The sequence below is a fragment of the Plectropomus leopardus genome, chromosome 12 (genome assembly GCF_026936395.1).
Source record: "Plectropomus leopardus strain MGB_pleo_1.0 chromosome 12, ASM2693639v1, whole genome shotgun sequence".
NCBI lineage: Eukaryota > Metazoa > Chordata > Actinopteri > Perciformes > Serranidae > Plectropomus > Plectropomus leopardus.
Genome location: NC_142187.1, coordinates 27,320,807 through 27,343,565, shown reverse-complemented (window position 1 = coordinate 27,343,565; position 22,759 = coordinate 27,320,807). Strand labels below are relative to the sequence as shown.

The window sequence follows — 22,759 nt, the reverse complement described above, 5'->3', positions numbered from 1 at the left end:
GTCATTATACAGTATTTATTAAAACACAGTTTTCATACTGTCTATTTCTGCTGACGATCACACGCAGCACACGGAAAAAATAAAGCCTCGTTTCTTTAGATGTGCTGAGACACGCCTGACTGGCGCTGCTAACGCAGGCAGTGTGTCTGCTCTAATTTGTTAATATGGGGGCCAAAAAAACCCAACAGGTTAAACAATGCTTACCTGTTGCTCATGCAGTGTTTTCCAGTTGTTCGAGGCGTTAATAAAATACATCCAAAGTGATAAATCTGACACAGAATACCATCTGTGATTATTCATACATTAAAATGAGTGTTGAAAAATGCTTAATTTAAGGTTAAAATGCTGCACTTTTCATTGTCACCAGTCATCCAATCACAATGGAGAAGAGCCGGGACAAAGTTCACATACACCAACTGCGAAGCAGGACAAATATAAGTGCTGAGCAACAAGAACTACGTTTCCAGCTGGGAAAAGAAACACTTTGGTGGACACACGGCCCTATTAAAGCAACACCAGCGATTGTGCGACTAATGAAACTGTGGTTGGATTAAAGCATATCGACCAAATGACCGGAAGTTTACAGCTAGACATTTCAGATCAGCTTAATTCAAAAAAGCGCTCTTAGAAATGTGAGTCATCATGTGAGTTAAGAGTTTTTTTTTCTGGACCCTTTGCATCACTCTGCCCCTTGACAGTATCACAGATTGACCAAATTACCAAACATAATTATAGTGAGTGGAGTTTATTGAAAACACCAAGCAGCTTGTATTTGGAGCCAACACACGCTAAGTTGCCAGGTGTAGCTTTATTAATATTTCAGAGCACTCAAACTGTTCAAATATATCAGTTTCATGCTGCAGTCTCCAACTTTCTGCACATTTAAACATGAATAAAAATGATAAAACACCAGGTTTTATAAGCTTACTTCATCCCGTTGTTGGTGGCATGCAGTGGAAATGTCATCAACTGGCCGTGTACGTTACTGTGACAGGACATCTTTTATTATTTCCTGTCGTGCTGAAGTCAGACAGGTGTGACTGAGGGTGCAGCTAAGATGTTTAAAGCTCATGTGTTTGTGTTTGCTTATGGTTAGCTGTAATCCAGTTAATGCTAACTAATCTGTTATTGCTGCAACTACACTGCTAAGGTGCAGATGGCCGACCCTATTTTGCATATGAGACATATTGCGATCAGATTTATCATCTGGCCAACAGAGATGTGTGTGTGACTTAATGTAAGCGAACGTGTCTTGAATCTTATCTGGGTTTTACAATACGAGACACTTGACATGAAAAGTGTAGTCCCCCTCAAATGCATTTAAATCAGCACAAAATTTGAAATGTATAGCTATGTCTCCTTTGTTATGCATTATAGGTTTAATATGATTTTAGGATACTATAATATCAAAAGGCAGGTTTTAATCCTGCAATTGAGCGAGGGAAGTATAGAGGCTTTAATCAGTGTGGTGTGAAGGATGAGGAGAGAACTACGGAAGAAGAGTGAAAACGTAAGAGGAAAGTGAGAGGAATGTCTGCATCTTTAATTATAAAATACAGTAATCCTTTCATAGTGTAGAAGCTAGAAAAGAAAGATAGACAAGATCTATTAATGACAGTAAGAGCCAGTGAAAATGAGTTGCTGAGAGCAGTCTATCACCATTTTGGCTTTTGAATACCTCTGCTAGGCCAAAAAACTTCCTCCTAGCACTTTGAGAAGCTCAGTAGAAAAACTGAAATGCATTTTCCCACGAGGGAACCCTTGTACAACAATAATGACTTCCACAGAGACAAAGAGGCTCCTCAGAAACAGATCAGTGACCTCTACCATGATGTTTGCCCTTTCAGAGCACCCTCTGTCAACCCCTGCTCCGACAAACAACCCGGAGAAGACTGACCTTCACAATAACATCTTATGTCTGCTGAAATGGTCGACATCAGTAAAGTCCTCCTGGAGGGAAAAAAACCCGGTGTCCTAGGAATTCAGCATGAAACTGAAGGCATGGGAGGAAGAGACAGCCCGCTTCTCCAGGTCATAGATGAACTGAGAAAAGATGTGCATTGATTTGACCAATAAGTATGAGGTTTAGGTGGCACCTGCTGCCCTGACGGAACAGTGTAGGAGAAAGGGATTTGCTTGAGGCAGAGAGGTTGTATGTCAAGGAAGAAAAAGAAGATGAAGGAGAAACTTTGCCAGTGATGGGAGGAAATCAAAATGCTAAAAGGCTGCACATGGATAAGCCAACATGTTCTTATTCCAAACTTGTAAAATAGCAGCGCCTCATCAGTGGACTTCTGCGTCTACATATTAAGAGAAAGGTATCCCTCTTTGTTTGTTGTTTATGCTTCGGGATGCTGTTTCTGTGATTTCAACAAATGCACATGCTGGCATCAATGGTTAGGAAAGGTGATAAAATCATGGATGGTTTAGGGGAAGGCGGTACATGGTAAAGTGTAAAAAAAATCCCATCACAGTAATACAGGAAGCAAACAGCGAAGTCCCGCAGCAAAGTCCAGATCCACCACACCTCCCACCCGCCCTGCAAGCACCATGCGCTCCTTATTTCACGTTGTTATCATTAGCGTCTCCTCCGGCGGCCATCGTGCCATGTTTCATGTGCACAGGACAAGTTCTTGATGATGCCCGTGCGTGTATCATGTGGACATGGCAGGCGCTATCTGGCTGTCCACTGGCGTATAATAACACCATGACCGGTTCTGTATTCTCACAGATGAACAATGTCCTCCATGCAAAAATGAAGGACCTCGAAGAGCAATGCAGCAAAGACAGGTTTCAAGTGATAAGGTTGATAATTTCAAATTTGGGAGGTTAAAGGAAGAAGAACACAGACTTTGTCAGTAGATTAAAGACATCAGCAACAGCAAGATGGGCATCTCTGGAGGAAAATTCAGTCAGGGACGAACTGTGTCAGTTTTACAAGGGGGTCAACGAAAAATGAGAAAAAGAGCCAGTGCTAACAGCAAAGCTCCAGGACCATCAGGGACATGAGTCCCAGAAGTAAAAGGGAAGACCACAAGACTATCACAAAAAAACAAATTAGGATTCCAGGTGTTGAGATTGCACATGTTTATAAGTGTTAGCCTGTATTTATGTCTGTAGAGACCCAGGAAGGTGGTTCAGTCTTTTGACTGAACCACTTTTAAGGTAACTCTTTACTTTCAAAAGCTTTTTTCATTTACTTTTAAAGACATTTTTGGGCAACTGCCTTTCCTGCGTTAGGTAGTTGTTGCTATTGCACTGCGATGGGTTAAGAGTTTTAAAAAATATAGTTTTTTCTGCAGTATTATACTAGTACCAGTTGCACTTTCTCACTCTCTTATTGTGAAGATTTACCATACTCATTCTGCTGTTCTCTGCTACTTATCGAAAAAAGAGAGGTGGTGCTGTCATTTTGTAATTAGGGTTGCAGCGATATACTGGTTTTAAGGTATGATACAAACCATCCCATGCACTTTTGCTTACAGACATTTAAAAAATGCAGCTGGATAGAAAATCTCACCTTTATTTTACCTATTTTCAAAAGGGAGACATACTTCCATTAAAAAATGGTTTCAAGTCTAATTGACAGTGATAAAACATTTGTTCAACCAAAACTATCCCTTCTGTTTTCATTCCTTTAAGGCTCTTTGTGACTGATAATAATAATAAATCTGTACTACTGTGATACCATGAAACTGCGATATTTTCTTTGACAGGTATCGTACCATGAATATCCCATACCGTTACAACCCTAGTTTCAATATTTAACTTTAAATAAAAACATAATTGTATCCCATGTAGTATAAGTTTTCTCCTGTTTTTGAATATGGTATGAAATATTGATGCTTTTCACTGTATCAAAATTTAAAATTCCACTATCGTGACACCACTGGTTGGATGAAATCCCCCCAGCAATCCCTTCTCACTCATTATCATCATCTTTGGCAACAATATGTTTACCAATCTAGAAAAATACTATGCATCAGCTTTCATTAATCATTCATTTACTCAATTCTCATTTGAAATCTACTCAAGTGCCTGCTGAAAAAGTCCTTTTGCAAAGTAGATTCCAATTTATTTAATCTAATCTACAATCAGCTGAGGAAATGATTCCACATCTGCTGCAACCTGCACAAAACATATCAGCGAGCGTCCTCTCTGCCACCACTGTGACCCATCTCCCTCCGTCTGCCTGCGCTTTGTTTACACTGAGCTTTGTGTCACTTCACCTTATTTACTCCCAAGTTATCAACTGTAATTGTGCTTTTCGAATTCTGAGTCATCTTCACTTTCCACAGCATGAAAGACATTTTTCCCACACATACTAATTACCATAGATTGGTTGTTTTTCTTCAGAAATTTGAGTTTGCTGTGCTCATATGGGCCACGTCAGGTTGTAAAATAAAATAATTTAAAAATTATAAGCTTAGCAGCAGTGTTTGGCAATGACAACACCTGTTGCTGGCATCTCGTATGTCGCTGGCTAATCAGTGCTGGCAGGATTCCTAAAAATAGCATCTTATGTGGAAATCAGTGTGTACCTCGGTTGATCGTTATTCTTAGATCATTAAGAAGTTTTAAGCATTGAATAGCAGTTAGATCTAATTGTAGAATGTGAGTTTGCGGTATTAGTGACTGTTTTTTTTTAAACTCAATTAGTTGTGGGGTTTATCAAGTGTGAATGTTCTGTTTTCAGCAACACCTTACTTAACATTCATGCCATTACACACATTTGACTTTGGGTAGCTGACGAATATTTCTTCAGTTTATTTTTTGCTGTTGACCACTGAGCAGCATTAATGAAGCAGCTGGAGGTTAAGTGGTTTGCTCAAGGGCACCCTGGTGGTAGTTTAGGGTTGAGGAACCCCGTTTTCCACTCTGTGACTCATGAAGCCAATTTGCAGGGATTTAAAGCAGCGAAACGCTTTCAGAATTGCTTTTGCAAACTCTACCATCGCCTGCAGCTTCACAACTTTATGTGAGTGTGTGTGCATATTTACTATATGTTTGTGACTGTTTGTGTGTCTTTGTGGCTGACAGATTCAGACTTTTTTTTTTCATTTCTGGCCTGCATGACTCATCTGACATGGGAATTCAAGTCTGGTTTTACCTTATTAGATTGTTGTAATTAAATTACGGGCATTTAATGACCTTGTTATGAACTGCAGACAAGGTGAACAACACTGAATGAACCAACAAAACATGATTAAACATTACTGGACGTGGGAGACCCACATTACAACTGGTCAGGTACTTTCAGGGTTTTTACTTTAGTTTGCTCAACAAAATGCATTATGTGTATCCAGAAATACACAATTAAATAAAAGCTTAAATCTTTTTATAATTCCGAGCATTTTAGTTTGTAGGATGTTTACTTTTAAGTTTTACAATTGTCAATAAAATTCCAATAGTTTGGTCAAAACTTTACGGTCGTAAAACGTTGAATGCGCCAAACATACAGTGATATTCAGTGCCATTTTGAGGTAACTATCAGAATCCGACAGCACAGATTGTACTAAGTAATACTCATGTCCATATACAATTTCTGTCTACCCCTGTCTCCTATAGACCTGGTATGCATATTATAATCTCTTGGGTTATGTAACTCGCGCACCACCGCACGTTTGGGATTATATTTTCAGCGCAGCCACATGTCAGGGGAAGAGCATGCTTGACAGACAGTTTGTACTGTAGGTATGTTCACCGAAGAGAAATCAAGGAGCGGATTTGAATGTGATATTAGAGTTGGTTTCATTTTGTTTCATGGTGTTTTGTTTTCAATTTTTGGATTGCATAGTTCTCAGAAACACTCTGTATTGTCAGAGCATTCAGAGTGGATAGTCTATCGACACATATGGTACAAGGACAAGGGTGTCATACTGAAGATATAGTGGAGTATATGCTGAAGAGAAGCATATGTTCCCTAACTGTATATGTTCAGCAATTCCCTGTGTGAATTGCTGGAGTGACAGGAGCTGTAGCTCGATGAGGTCAATTATTGCAGTTGGGTTGTTTCATGTCAGGCAGCTGAATTTTGATTACACACAAAGGTTTCTGTGATTTCGTGAATACCGAACTGTCTGTTGCGTTTCAGCAGACCTGAGTAGCTATGTGGTAGCGTGTTGAATGTTTGATGGAGCTGCTTCCCTTTGTTGGCTTTGCTAATCAAGTATAACAGGGAGAATAACAGGCACATCATCTGAGTGCTGCTGTTGCATTTCCAGCTATTTATGCAAATATGCACTACATGTTGCTTCACAGTGATGATTCCAGATAATACGCTCTTTTCAGTTCCTGCAAACAGAAGTTTTGGGGTTCCGTGAAAAAAAGTAATGCAGATAGAGATGTTAAATGCCACATTCAGCATATCAAAGGGTTTTTTTTTTTAATGCGCACACTGATTTGACAAAGTTGTTATCCTTTTCATCATTGCATTTAGGTGATTCCTTTCTGTGTAGGAAGCCACAGGTTTGACTGTAAAGTCTTGAAACTTGTTTGAAATAGATATTTTTACAGAAATCGTTGCACTGATGTTAATGATATCATTGCATGGTAAAAGCTTCGATTTCTTAAATCTGGCAACCAACCAAAAATGTTTTAATACAAGAAAGAGCCAAATACACTTTTTCCTTATCAAAAGGCTGATGTTCAACAATAACTTGTCTTCTAAGGTTTGATTCTCAAACACCATAATTGCACAGCTTTAGCAAATTGGTAGTCATTCAAAAAAAACAACTTGCGGTTCATGAAAATCTTGGAAAAGTCCTGGAATTAGAAAAAAAAAGGGTTTCAGGCTTGGAAAATATTCGAAATTATCAGAATGGTGTGGAAAAGTTTTAAATATACATTGTTGTGTGTCTCTTGTTTAAAATATGTCTACAAAAATACCATTGTTTAACATTTTGCAAATATTTGTTGTGCATATTACTAATTTAAAATTCAGTGCTGCACTGTGTTACCAAGGGGGACACATGATTGGTATAGTGACCCAAGTGATACTCAATGATGCTAGTTGGTGGGAATGTCAGTTCCCTGTCGGTTAGCAAGCAGTAGCAATTTGCTTATCTGCAAATGCCGGGGAAGGGCATCTTTAATAATATATGGCTTTGATATGACAAATACAATACATGGCCGTGCCTACTCTGAGTGACTTTTTTTCAATCTCTCTCAAATCCTTTTATCGATTTTAAACCAGTATAAACAAAGACATATCTGGGATATTAGAGTTAACCAGTCTCTGATTGACATGCAAGGTGTGCAACATGGAGAACATGAACTAAACCAATTTTACAACCCATTAAGCAACTGAAATTGTTATGGAAGTGGGCTAAATATTATGGAAAAGTTATGGGGGAAAAAAGAAAATCCAGTGATAAAAACATGTGTGAACCATGTCTTTAAACAGTAATGTACAATGATTTGTAGTCAATGGTCTAAAGTATGCAACTTGCAAACATGACATGGTAACAGTTTATAGCATTACAAGATAAGAAAAATACAAATTAGAGGTTTGTGAATGTCTTGGACAGGATAAGACTTACAAAAAGTATTTGTTATACTTATATATGTTGTTTGCATTAATAAGAGTTTGGGCGGTGTTTATGGATGAATCATATTGCACTTATCTATTAAATATAGGGCCTACTGATCAAAATAGACTGCACCAGTAAAGCCTTGTGTGACTGTGATGAGAAACAATCGGTTTGTTACAGCAGATATCAAAAACACTTTTCCTTCCCCATAATGTGTTGCTCAATTTCCATTAAAACGAAAAACGGACAATGATGCAGTCATTAGTGAGTCCATTAAATCCTTAATTATGCGTTCCTGCAGCAGTAACTATATTCACATGTGCTCGTATATTCTACTGTAAGTCAGCTTGCTTCTATTTGACCTCTTCTCCCTCGCTACCCTTCTCCTCTTCTGCTAATTAATGGCGTGAGTCTCCGTATTAATTGACTTTATCTGATTTTTTAGGTTTCATGCATGTTTGTTGAATTATATTATTCATAGTGGATTTATTCCTGCAGATTTGACCTTGGGAAATAGAAGAGATGCATGCTGGATTTTATAAAGGGTAACAGTGTGATGTTTAGTCTCACTTTAATTGGACAGTTCAAAGCTGATACTCAACCAGCTGTGTGCTGATGTGATGTAAACTGTTAACCACATGTCCCATGTCTCTTGTCTGCACGGAGTTGACTCTGTCTCCTAGACATTATACCAGTTCTATTGGTGCAATGGAGAGTACATCTTGAGGGAAGTATAATGCACCTGAATTTCTTTTTTTTCTTTTTTTTTTAAAAATTAATTATTACAAATATTGACACTGCAAGATATGGTATGTTGTCCCGACAATAGCCACTTTTGCAATAAAATATCTGTCTATTGCAACTGAATAAGCAACAATGTTCTGGTTGTGTTTAAGCTCTCACTGCATTTGGGGCTAGCAAAGTAACTTGAGCGGTTTTGGTTCTCTGAAACTGGTTTACTTTTGACTGGGACAAAGCATGGGGTAACTCAGGCTGAACAGTTAACCTGCTACAGAGCAAGGTGACCTTAGAGGATTGGATGACAACCACTGACCAATCAATTCGTGAAAAATATATAGACATGGACCAAAGTCCTTGGCAAAAGGTGAAAAAAGGGTGTGTGCATAAATATATATATATATATATATATATATATATATATATATATATATATATATATATATATTTAAAACCAGAGCTTCAAACAAACAGATCATTTATGAGACCAGATACATACTGATGATTTTTGCTGCATTTTACTTCTACAAAGTTTACTTCATCCCCAGGATGAGACACCTCTGTGAATACAAGTGTAAATAAAAACAAGAGTCTTTCATTAGAAAAATCATCGACACACTGTTAATTGGTTCCTGTTATTAAAAATGCAACATTTCGTTCAGATAGACCGAAGTAAGTGTAAGTGTTTTTATTTGACATATTCAGAGTAGTCTCCCCTGCCGTCCCCAGCTGGCTACTATTTTCACACCGCCGGACATTGCTGTACTTGTGGAAAACACTACTCAGTATATAAACCTTTTTCCAACTGCAGCTCTAATCTCATAATAGTTTTAATTTTAACCCTTAGATTAACAGAAATCCCGACATTAAAAATATCCTCTTGCGTTCTGTGAATCACCTAAAGTATGTGTCCAACTTGTAGGGTTTGAAGACCTTAAATAAAATGCTTAATTGAACACATTTTTTTTCAAACAGTAATTTTCCTACTCGTGCAGACTCTGCTGACGCTGTCCTAAATTGACTGAATTATATGTTTGTTTATGTTTTAATAATGCCCCCTCTAAGTATTTTCCAAGCAGGTGTAAAATGTTCCTTCAGTTCTGCCAGCAGTTACTCTACATGACTAGTCAGCTCTCAGACTTTCCTTTGGCCTCTGTGCTCTCATGTGCTCCAGCGGGTGTTGCCTAATGTAGCTACGTAACTCAGTCACATGATCGTGCCAACACCCACACATACAACACACATACAGTACACACACATTCACACATACACAAACACAGGTACACAAAGCTTGATGTTTCTGTGACGCAGGGCTGACTGTCGTGGAGCTGTAATGCTGCTTGTGTCTGCGCTCTGTTAAGCTGTAGGCTTTGTTTTATTTCCCTGCAGAACAAATAACTTCCAAGAACTTACAAATTGCTTACTGGGATTAAAGGAAATGTAGTTTGGATTTAGAAAGGCTTTTGATTCTTGCAGACACAACACAGATACTCATGCTCATTAACACACATGCATTTACAGCCGCTCACACACATTCACAGCATTCATTTGTTAGCCTCTCTAATTTCTTGTCAAAACTTAATGTTCTCTCTCGATATGGTCAGTCTGCATGGAAGATGAGGCACCATACACTCCATTAAAAAGCCATCCGCTTTTTTTTTTGGTGATGAAACTTTTAATTTGAATAATTAGGACAGTGTTATAATTTTTGTCAGGCTTTGGTTTAAATGATCTTTAAATAAAATCTCAACATTTTTTGATCTGCCAACTCAACTGATGAAGGTGCCATTAAATTTTATCATTGCTTGCTAATTATGATGTATATCCTGTTTAAACCGAGTAAATCGGTAGGACAGAGCGCATCAAATGATCAATTTAAAGTGTAAACAAATTAGATAATTTATGGAGAAGGAAACGCATAAAGTCGGGATTTTTCTAAGATGTGTGCAGCATTGTGAATTGCTTTTCTGCTGCAGAAGTTTTTTCTTAATAGTTTTGGGAAGCAACAGAGTTTAAAATGTTCAAAAACTATTTTATTATATTAAGTTGGCCAGTGTTCCCATAAGTAATGCAATGTACTTCAGTTAGGAGTTGTGATTATGAAACACAACAACATTAAACTAAACTAAATTTCAGGTTATTAAAACTTATTTGGAGGAAAAAGCAAAGGAAATTTATAAATTAACACTCAGATTGTCAGTTGTAAGTCATAGATGGATAATAATAACTTGCCTGGGGCATTTGCCAAAAAAGCTTGTACTAGGGTTCAGAGTTTACTTCCCCTGCATTGGGTTCCCCGAATATGCACAGTGCTGTTTTTCCTGCTGACACCTTCTGCGAGACTATGTTGTGATGATGTCATGGACTTTTGAATTGTTTTCTCAGCCCTGGTGAACGTTTTACAGATATATAACCTCCATGGATCGAAAATCCATAATAGAAAGATTTGTAATTGACAGTTTGAGGTGTCCTGTAAACAGTTTTATCGACATCTCCTTCACAGTGGTGGTCTATAGGGGTAGATGCTTTCTTGGCTGCAGTGGATTTTTTTGTTGCAATACAGTGAGTTGCCACTGGGAATAATTGGAAGCAAGGCTGGGGGCGAATTTTCGTTACCTTGGATAGCAAAGGAATGGTCCAACTTACTCTGCCTTACTCTGCCTTTAATATGCTTATCCTAACCTATTCTTACACTAACCCCAACCAATCCCACTCCTCTTGCCAACCAACACAGGCAATGACTACTAGTCAATCATAGGGAGAGTAGGATGGGTCATTCTTTCACCATCCTAGGATTTGTATATTTGCTTCCTGCAAAACACTCATCACACTTTAAAGACCTGGTTTTAGTTTGTCCTACCATCTATCATTTCTTTGTACTCATTCACAATTGTCATCTGCAGTGGTGCAAACCAACATTTCAGGATTCACTTACATCTGGTTTTACTTCCAAATAAACTGGTTTAGATGTTTTAGCTAAACTTGGGTGGTTCACCAATTTTCAGATTGTCAGATTGCTTGCTGTTTTTGCTTCATCAGACTTCATTTTTGTTGTGGTGTTCCCAGATCTCAGCAATTAGTCTGGAGAATGCAATGTTACAACAACTGACTGCCAAAAATTAGACCTAAGAAAATGAAATCTCTTTTAGTTGTTATTTTTTTCGATTAGAATAGTCTCCATTTTTATCAACTGTAAAGCAAACCTTATTTGGATGTCAGAGATTGCACTTGAATTCAGAATTAAGCGGGACGATAAAAGCCCATATGGCTGATGAATGTTCAACCTTTTAAAATGATGACTTGGCTGCTGGTAAATCAAACACTCACCCTTTGCTGTTGCCAAATGGTCCATGGCCTCTCATTGAGTCACTGTGAACAGGCTGGATATTGCTGAAGCTGTTTTTCTTACGGCTTTATATCTTTATGTCCACGTTGGTGTGAACATGGACCATTTCCAGTGCTTCTTAAATTATTTTTGTATTTTGTTTGAATGAGTCATATTGTTGAAATATGTGCAGAAAATTCACTTTTAACTTGCACACTAAATGCTGCACTTATATACATGTATGTATAAGAACACTTCTCAAAAAACAGCCACTTCACAAAGCTACCAGAATTAATCTTTACCATTCTGGGCTCTAAATGGCATCAAAAAAGTAAATGGTCAAAATGTGTTTGAACTTCACAGAAATATTACAGCACGACATGAGCAAACTCCACACAGTTTGCTTTCACTAAACTGCCTGTCAGAGTCACAGGACGTCTATCCAGTGGTCAAACAAAACACACCTGGCTTTCATTTAAGTGAGGAGGCAGAATTCAAAGCATCTGAACTGACCTTCTTTGCTCTTCACAGACCACTTTAGATAAGACCGCTATATTTTATACACAAAAGTTCTGCCTGGAGCAGCTTTGAACCAAAGATCAAATGCTACACAGCTGCACTGAAGGCAGTAAAAATAACCTTTATAGCCGTACGTGGAGCTGATGGCTGAAGGTGAAGGTTGAGGTCATGTGGTAACTCTTGTAATACTGGTGTGCTGTCTCTGTTTTATGCACATGCTGCACAACTCAGTGATAAAGAAATATCTCCGCACAATATTAACATATTCAGCTGTGACAACATTGCAATCATTGGTATTGTTTTCACCATGTGAATATGTGTTTGTGTGTGTGTGTGTGTGTGTGTGTGTGTGTGTGTGTTTGTCATTATGGCGATATGTGGCCCTGGTTACACCTGTTGTAGCGGGAAGTACCACAAAAGCAGTTTTGTGTATTTTGGTATTAATATGACGGTCTTTCTCTCTGTGGACAGATTTTGTCAACACAATAGCACAATAGCAACACAACTAGTGTTATAGTCAAGACCATACTATCTGAGACTAAGACTTGACTGGGACCAGAGTGTGCCAAGACCAAGACAAGACCAAGACTTTAAGGGGTCGAGACCGAGCCAAGACCAAGACTTTAGGGGTCGAGACCGAGCCAAAACCAAGACAAACCAAGAATATATATATACTTGGTTTGTCTTGGTTTTGGCTCGGTCTCGACCCCTAAAGTCTTGGTCTTGGCACACTCTGACACACCAAATTGACATCTGGCCGTCGGTCAATGTTGGGCTGTCAATGAGCATCTGTGGCTCTAGCTTTTACGGTGAGGTCCACGCCACTGGCCCACATAGGTCATTGTTGGCTTTTTCTCTTCTGCACACACACACGCACGCACGCACGCACGCACGCACACACGCACACGCACGCACACGCACGCACGCACACACACACAGTGCCAGGGTAAAAAGGTAGCATCACATGGCTAAGTGACTTGGTTAAGTGACATGTTGTCGAATGGTTGCTGTTTTGTTAGTTCATGGTAGCCGCGAGTGACTCTGAGACAGTCCTTCAGTGCTGCATCTATCCTGTGTATCATAACATTAACGGCTGGTTGTTAAATAAATCAATTTTATGGAGATTTTTTTTTTGGCCCATTTAGAATCCTATTCTAACTTTTTTTTCTACTTTAAAATAATTTAATTCAATTTTTCAAATATGGAAGTAACTTAAAATGCAAATTTCTAGTCAAAACAAGCCATTGTTACCCCATGTGCTGGTGCTATATAGACCCAAACTTAGTCAAAATTTTGAGTCAGTCATGTATTACTGCATTGCTTAATTTGTTCATTTTTTAGTGATTACAAAAAAGACTGCACAATATCTCAAAATAGCTTGCAGGTTTCTGTTCGTGCCAAGCATAAAGGGTTGATACTGAACAAAGAATAAACACGAAAGACATTACAGGGACTTTTCACAAGAATGTAATCTTTTGGTCTTTGTTGCATTAAACCACTGAATTCATTTCACCTTCTGTAAAAAGGAAAAAAGGATTTTCAACTGTTTTTTTTTTGTTTTTTTTATCTTGTGCTCAAAGCATTTTTGACGGTTTTTTTTGCTTTATCTTGTGGAGTTGATTGGCAGACTTTGACATGAGTGGGCTGCATTCAGCCAACCACTGATCTTTTTTAAGGTTTCTTCTGTCCCCCACCATTCTTGTCACATCTGTCATTTGCAACCTCCCACGGGAAAGGCTTTGTTTAGAACAGATATTAGAACTTTTTTAAAGGAGTTACCAATATAACTCTGAGAGTGCTGCTTACTTGCACTGTAACAGGATTTGTAATTTTAATCAGAGCCATTAACAGCAGGAGAAACATTCAGCCGGAGCCTGCTGTTGCAGCTCCCTCCCAAAACTGAATGGCCACCGATGTGACAGTGTGGGTGTCACATTAACATTTATATTTACATACTATTTAGGCATTTAGCTCACATTCCACAGCGACACTGAGGCAGAAAGGAGGGCATTTTTACAGGACACACTGGGTTGTACTGTCTGTACTAGAAATGCTTTATGAATCTGACAGACAATAATTGGCATTTTACAACAATGCATTTCATTTTTTTAACATTTTTTTTTCTTTATGAATGTCTGCAGAATCATTTGTCATCAAAAGCTCAAAGGGAACACATATTAACATATGAAAAAGAAAATATTTTTCTGGAGAACTCAACTGATGTTTTGTCTGTTTTCCCCATGTAAATGTATTCTTCACATTTTGTCATTACAGTATTATATGAAAATCAAACAGTGTGTGCTGCAGTGAAAAAACTGTAAATGTATATATATATATATATATATATATATTTGTTGCATTCATTTGCTCATTGGTGCGGCTATATCTGCCAGCTCTAGTTGGCTTTATGGCTGTTTCTCCTTACCAAACTTCCATTAAGACATCAAATTAGGATGCGCCGATTAAGTATAAACCAAGATTCTGTTTCGAATTGTCTATTTCTAGCCTCGTATGTTTTTAGACAGCTGCCATATTGTTCCTGTATCAAAATGGACAAGCTTGCATTAATTCACCAAAAACTGGGAGTGTTTATTGGTGGGCGCAGTGCATTCTGGTAGTTGTAGGTTTTCTTGAGCAAAAGCAATTGCTACAGTTATTTTTCTCTGTTTTCTCTGGTCATGTAACACCAATTTCAAAAGTATGTGGGACTTTTTACACTTAATAAAATGTGCACATTGGCGGCAATCCATAATGCCATCCACCCACATAAACACACATTCAATCCAAATTAGGGCTGCAAGTAACAACTATTTTTTATAATTGTTGTTATCGATCATTAGCTCTTTGAAATGTAAAAAAATAGTGACATTTTACCAGAGGCTTATTCAGTTTACTGTCTCATAAGAAATAAATAAGGTTGCAAATCATCACATCTTAGAGGCTGTTATCAAAAAATGACAATTTTGCTTTAAAATTGTCAAATCAATTGGAAATTAAATTTGTGCCAATCGATTAACTCATCATTTCAGCTCTTACTCTTACTGTCTATTGGTGAGTAGACATGGAAAAATTGCTATAAAAGTAAATTGCTTACTTTAGGGCAAACTGATTTTAGTGGAATCATTCAATTTAAAACAAATGTATGCCATCAGAATAATTAAATATGCTCAAAGAAAATTTGACGATTTTACTGTATATCATTCCAATATGTCACAGTTCTGTACCAACAGCAAGCCATTTTTTGATGAAGGGATTTGTATGATGTAGAGGAAACAACACAAATGCGTTATGAGTACAACTGAGTATTTACGACAATCGAGAAATAAACAAGTCAAACCCTGAGCTGTTCCTTGTTGATCAGAGGCCAACTCCAGATTAAACCATGCCTCAGAATCCTGCTCGACCTGATCTGTCTTGTGAAAACATAGATGTCCCAGGACTCTAGTATTTTACTGACAAACCTCCTCTGCAATCACAAATCACGGTTGAGGCTGCAGAATACGTGGTACGACGGCTTAACTGAGTCATCATGTTTTTACAGGCCTTGTTCCGCTTATCAGCCTGAAAACCTGTGTGTGTTCCCTGAAAGCATGCTAATCTCCCCGGGTGATTACGTTGACCTCAGGCCATTGATTACACACCGTCTAGGCTAGAATGTTATTGGAACACAGGCGCTGACCAATTTTCACATCCTGGCAGCACTCTCTGCCCAACCAGCAACATGCTTTCTGTTTCATTGAAAATAGGTTCTGACTGTTGCTGCCGCTTCTCGAAGCAGAAACGGACCAGTTTTGATTATGAGTTAGGCCAGAATGGAATAGGTTTCATTTTTAAAAATGTTTTTCCCCGTGGGTATGCAGAGAGTGTTTTTTTGCTTGAGTGACAAAGCAATTGTTAGAGGAAGGAGAGAGCTGTTGCTACGTTACCCTCTGCTGTTTAATTTCTCTTTTTTTTTTAACATTCAGTGCTGGCTGTCACAACAGCTGCCGAGAGGTTGAGCATTGTATATCCCCACTGTGTACTGCAGGGCGGCTCTAGTTTGACACCAGTCCTTTCATTTTTTGAATTTCTATTCTTCTTTCTGAGCAGGTCAGCTGAGGCCAAAGAAGTGGAGGCAGTAAGAATAGAGGAGGAAGATGTTGAATACCAACTCTAATCTCCTCTCTGTGCTCTCTGCTCACCCTCTCTGGGGGAAAACAAATAAATCTCTCATCTTTAGATATAGAAGCAGACAGCTGGGGGCTCATGTCTTTGTCTCGCTCTGTCACTGGCCTGCTTAACCAAGTGGTCACTGGAATTTGTCAGTTTAGTAGAAAAAAACACCCATCAGACAATATTGTGAGTTAAGACAAGACACCCCAGGTTAATAGGGTAAGATTTTTAGCATATAGACATCACCATTAAACATCTAAAATTGATAATGTACTTTGATTAATTGTTAATTAATGTAAGCAATTATTTTGTATTGAATTTTTATTGATTTTTCATGCTTAAATATGAAAATGAGGCATTATCTAATGAAATATGCACTGATTTGCACACATTTCCAGAACAAAGATGGATAAAGCCAGGCTCAAAATTTCAATTTAATTTTGTTGACACATTTTGAAATGGATTTTTTTCTTTTTCACTCCATAAATCAGAAATACTTGCCAATAGCCATATAAAAAAGTCAGTTTTTTGCAGTGTTTTTCAGAATAAAATGTTCTATAAATTGTTCAGTGAATGATATGATATGAATGAACCCCTCTGAATAAACCTGCAGAGTACTGATGTTGATTTTTGTTTAGAAAATGGTCTTTAAAGATATATTCTTTCATTATTTTTTAAACAAAACAAAAACAAAGTCCATTTGTAAAAAGCACCGTATCCTGACCTGTGGCATTTGAGTAAACAAATGCTTATATTTTGCCATATGTTCTTTGTAATTTTTGCCAAAAGCAATATATTGTTTTTTTCAATAGTAAGCAATTTGCTCTTTAGTCTCTTGAATATGCAGTTTTCCAAACTAAACTAAACTCCTCCTCTGAAATTAAAATACCTTTGGAAAAAATGTCCTTATCCAATTGCCATGAAGCACAGGCTCACTGTTAGACCACTTACAGTTTATATACCAAGTCCAAAGGTCTGTGATGACATATTGAATACAGCACTGCACCTTAATTTCTCATAACGTAACAGCTCAAGTACACATGTTAGGATTTTTCTTGTGTATTTCAACACCATAATATCAGAGCTCCTACAGGTGAGGCTATACCAGCTGACCCTGGCTGGAAGCAGCTGTCAGTGAAATATTGAACTGTCAGACACAAGACATCACGTAATAAGTCTGAGAAGCTCACACCATAGACCCTGAACTTCAGATATGGAGCAGGTCAGGGCTGTGGGCTTTTTCCTCTTGCAGCTCTGATAGAAAATCTCTGTTAAACTACATCAGTTTGCAGATGACACAGTGTTTTTCAGACTAAAATGGGTCAGTCTCAGAGGACTTTAAATTCTGTACAGAACATGTGACATTTTCTATCTTTCTCATAAAGTAATGTGCTAAAAATGGTGCCGATGATTGTAGATTCAAGGAAAGCATCCACAGCCTTTGTGCATAACCTTAAAATGATACTCTACCCAGAATCTGTCTTTGGAGTATCAAAAAAAAAGATGTTTATTTAATCTTTCACAGAAAACAGTAGCTTTTGTATTTTAATCTCTCAGACAGAGCAGCAGCTGTGATCAGTTTTAATGCATGTTGGCTAGAATCAACCCAGAATCAACTGTGGCCAAAATATCTATAAACCAACTTTCTGCTCTCTGTCTGCGTCCTCAGCATGTCTAAAACATTCATATGTTCGCTTTTCTGAAAGGTATAGCGCCCATGCTGTGTAATATTAGAAATCCCAAACTAAAACAGCTCAGTCCAGTGCCTTCACCATATTTATCACAACTGTCAACTGCATCTCATGTATATGTATTAGTAATATTCTCAGGATAGTAGTCTGAGCAAAATGTATTTCAAAGCAATACACCTAATAACTTGTGTTTATATTTTAATACACAGCAGCGCCAGAATTTACATTTCTATCTGCGCTGTGCCGCTCTTCAGAATCACTGTTGCATTACTTTATCTGCTGCATTAATACTTAACAAATGGTTTCAGAAAAGGAAAAGTACAGGTCTGAAACAATGATACAATCACTTATGATGAAATAATAATCGTCAAGAATTTTGTTTAATGAAAAATCATTCAAATAAATTACCATCTCTCACTGCTTCCATGTTTGCCAAGTTCTCACAAAAGAGGTTAGCGTACCTGAGGTCTATTTGATGTGCTAAGACTCAGATTGATTGGTGTTTAGTTAGTGTATAGGTGTTACAAATAAAACAGTTTGTGTTTGTGCTGTTGCTGCTGTTGTTTAACTCGTAGCTTACAGATTCATTTTCCCTGCTCACTGAGCAGTTAAGGAGAGTGAGAAGTTGATCATGAAAAGAATTTAGAAAATGAGCTCACTGCCTCACCATTGAGTGCCAAGCTATAGAAAATAACATGGATTTTCTTCTGTCTTAAACTGAATATCCCAGTGGGCTCCATGCCCAGGAGTCACTTTTGGCCTGACCCGGGCTATTAACCCAGCATGTAGCCTCGCTTGGTAATGACAGCAGGTGAAATGAGCCAATTTTGTTTTGGTTGGCAGAGACACTGATTTATCATATGTTTTGGCACACGGCTCATCATCACGTGTTTGTTCTTAGTTTTAAAAAGAAACCCAAGTGGCTTTGTAGCATAAGTTTATTTTTGAATGGTTATATCAAATTTTCACTTTTGTCCTGCAACCTGGCATGCACAAAGGGATGTGACAAAATTGTTAAATTGTTCCTTCTTTCATCTCAGCATTTTTGGATGCGCTAAATCTGGCAAATTGTGTTTTGACTGAACAACAAACATTGATTGGCCATCCAGTTATCGGTATTGTTAGTCAAACAAAAGCAATGAGCCTGTGACAAAGCGTTTTCACAGCAGCACTCACCGGAGACATCTCTCTCAGTACATGTGCTAATATCATTCAACATTGGCTTCCCAAGTAGACACAGCATGCCAGCACTGCCAGGATGTAAAAATCAAATGGCCAACTGAGCAAAATTCAACATTTATGGTGAATTATAGTCTGACAAGGAGCTTTGTTTGGGGAGGTAGGGTTTTTTTTCTATTCTTGTATATTAGCAGGGAAGCTGGCTCACTGGCACACAGCTGTTCTTAATAACCATCATTAGTGCCAACCGAATGACATGTGTTGTGATTCTAGAGTTGCAGCTCACCCTTCATCCATTCACTTCCTTATGATTCTTAAGACTGGTGCAGTGCTCGTTCAAAATGTGCCTGTTTGTAACGGACTGATTGATTGGCCGCCAGAATTTCTGCCTGCAGATTTCATACTTGACATTTCCCTTCCTTGGTTCTTTAGCAGTACAACATCCATGGTTGCATCCCTTAGTGATGCTAAAGTATACTTGTCATTTGGGTAAAAAAGCCAGCTATTTGAGGGAACAAAAGTGTTCATATCTTAATACATCGCTGGTTATGGTAGCATTCAAAATGGCACACAGTCTTTCTGTTTTCCTTTGTAATGTCATGCAATTGCACTATGCGTTCTGAGATTATGGTGCAACTTGGAATTTCATGGCTCTAGTTCCATCGTGAGATCTTGAAACACTTGAACCACCAATGGGCTGCATGTCCTGCACAAAAATCTTGCTACTTTGGTGGTGATGGCATTTTTAGGGGTCTTTGGCTGAGTGTGCCAAGCAGTAGGCCATCAGACTAGATTGTGCACCTGCTGTTGCTCCGCTTGTATGCAGTGTCTCTGCTGCCTAACATGGGTGGCAAGCTAACGTTAATGGATAACTTTGCAGATTTCTTAGAATAAGGATAAGACAGAATCTTTGTATAAAGTTGACAAACAGTCTTTGTTAGTTACTTTTCCATCTATGGCGTAAAACCCAATACATCGACACACTGCTACTCAGATGCTTGGGGATTGTGATTGTCCCCTAAGGATGGATTTTCTGGCCAGTGTCCTTCATTTTTGTAGCAAACAGTAACATTAGCATCTTTGCTAAAGATTAGATTAGTGATTAGTGATTTCTTTGTTGGGAAAACTCTTTCAAGGAGCAGATCAATGCAAAGATATCAAATGTTAGTTTATTTTCACAGTTAGTTTATTTTTGGTAACTCTAGCAATATGACTCGAGGGATTGCAATGCAAGGTCTGTCGGTCGATTGATCGCTCCACCACTTTGTTCAGACTTTGTTCAGACAGATCTCAAAAAATATCAGCTGCTGTGCCATTAGAGTTTATCATACAGTTGTGGTTCCCAGACAGTGTGTTGTTGGTGATCATCTGTTTGTCCTCAAGTGCCACCAGAAGTTTGATATTTTTGATTCAGAGTGAAATGTTTTGACAACTATGGGTTAGATTGCCAAGAAATTTTCTGGAAGCAGTCAGTTCTGCATGAATATGGATATTAGGACTTTGTGTCTTTTGCAATGATGGATTTGGGGAAATACCCTGATTATTTTCAGCATTTCCCACTTAATTGTTTCAAAGCAGACAGTATTTCAGGGGTCCATCCTAAAACTTTGCTGATAAATGGATAGAGGTTAGATTGCATATTATCCCTCTACTTTTCAGGGCTTCTTTCCACATGAAAAAGGCTTTCTGTGTTGTTGAAAATTATGCAGTCTGGTAATTTATAGGGTGTTCTACTGCTGTGCACGCAATACATTTTTGCCTCAACCCCATCTTTGGCAATATAAAAAAAAGAAACATACTGAATTCACGAACATCCATATTTTTTTTCAACGATCTTCACAGAAATATTTTGGAGGCTTTACTTGGGAAAAATTGCACTCACTGCCAGTGTCCTGAATGTAATCAATGGGAGCATCTGAAACCGCCCACTCTCTCCACCTTTCTGCTTAATAATTCAACAACAAACGTAGCCTCTGTGGGCATTCACTGTGAAAGGGAGCGCGTGACCTCCAGCACAGCAGCAGGTGGTATACAGCAAGAGGTTGCAGTTTGCAGAAATGGATGTAAAGTTGCTTTGCTTTTTATTGTGTATCTGTGGTGGGCTTTTGCCAATGCTCAAGAATATTTAAAACAACATTGTGCACATTGATCTATATCTAATATGATAACTGTTGAGAAATATTGCGAGAAGAAGATGGTGTTTGATCTTTTCAGAACTGATTCGATTTCATGCTTTTGAGAACAGCTGGTTTAGACCGATGGATGGATAGATAGATGTTCTGTTTAACAATGTCTTATTGATACATGGAATTTATCAATTTGTGTTGTGTCTATTGCTGTCCAACTTTGTTTAGACCGAGAGGACAGGATTACTTGAACAGAAGAAAAAAAACATGTTGCCTAGTGGACCAGGAACCCACCCAGATTAATGTCATATCAGCTGCAAATTAATTTACCATGTCAAGATGGCAGGGGAGTAATCCCATTTGTTAAACGACTTGTTGAATCTCTGTTTTAGATTAAGATGTCTGGTGAAGCAACTGGAGAGAGGAGAGGCTTCCCTCAGTGACCTCAAGAAAAACCTTGAGTATGCAGCGTCGGTGCTGGAATCGGTTTACATCGAGGAGACGAGGTAAGGAAATAAAAGTGACGGATCAAGTATTGACATGGTTCATTTATTGAGAACAACAGTGCAGCACTGACAAAGGCCAGGCTTTGGAAAATGGATGACTATCATTAGTATGGCAATTGACCTCTGCTGTAATTGTTCCTTTCATTTTAACCATTTCGGCTCTCTGCTTGGTTACAGAATCTCACACCATTTGATGAATAATGGATTTAATGTATAACATGTTTATATATAAATGTGTAGCAGGGACGTTGCAAAACCTACCCTAACTCTAAAGTAATAATGAAGCAACTTTATCGCCAGAGTAAAGATTGACATTTGCTATTCAGCCAATATGTAATGACTTACATTTCAGCAACAGTGAAGCTGTGGTTATGTTTAGGCAATAAAACCTCTTGGTTTTGTTTGTTGTTTGTTGGTCTCGAACAGTACAGGCAGTGTTCTGCAGTTGTCAGCAGCTTGGTAGCCGTCTCAGGCCATCCACTATCCCCTTCAAGTCAGCTCATACACGTTATCAGAATCAGTTAAAAAACTGCTGTATTTCCCAACCATTACATTTCAGAAGGAAACATTGCACTTTTTACTCTCCTTTATTTATGAAACATCTGTGGTTATTTGTTACCTTTTTGAGAAAATGTAAATTGCTATTGATTAAACTACCCAACAGCATATGAAGCACTTGAAATTAAATCTTCCTGGACCTACTACATGTAAACACATCAGTAATAATGATTTAATGTTATATGGCTCAGTTCTGTGCTTTTACTAAATGGGTAAATTCAGTTATTTTCAGCTGTATCTTTTTTAACCTGCCTTTAGTCTCTTCCTCCATGTAAGCCAGCTAGCCAAAATTACAAATATGGGCAACTGGAGCAAGAACAAAAAATATCATGGGTCCTTGAAAAGTAATTTAAAAAATGTGCGGGATCCTGTGGGAATAACTATTTTGAAACTGGTCTAGTACTGAGCGAGAAAACAACCACTCGGGACTTGT

At 38.2% G+C, this 22,759-nt stretch overlaps 1 protein-coding gene across 4 annotated transcripts in view; it reads left to right on the top strand.

Moving 5' to 3' along the window:
- pde1cb (phosphodiesterase 1C, calmodulin-dependent b) overlaps positions 1-22,759 on the top strand; it is a 123,927-nt gene that overhangs the window by 71,474 nt on the left and 29,694 nt on the right. For all 4 annotated transcript variants that reach the window (XM_088085684.1, XM_088085683.1, XM_088085685.1 and 1 more), the window contains one exon: positions 21,655-21,768. In XM_088085684.1, the coding sequence (XP_087941810.1) occupies positions 21,655-21,768 (114 nt within the window). The remainder of the gene's footprint in view (positions 1-21,654; positions 21,769-22,759) is intronic.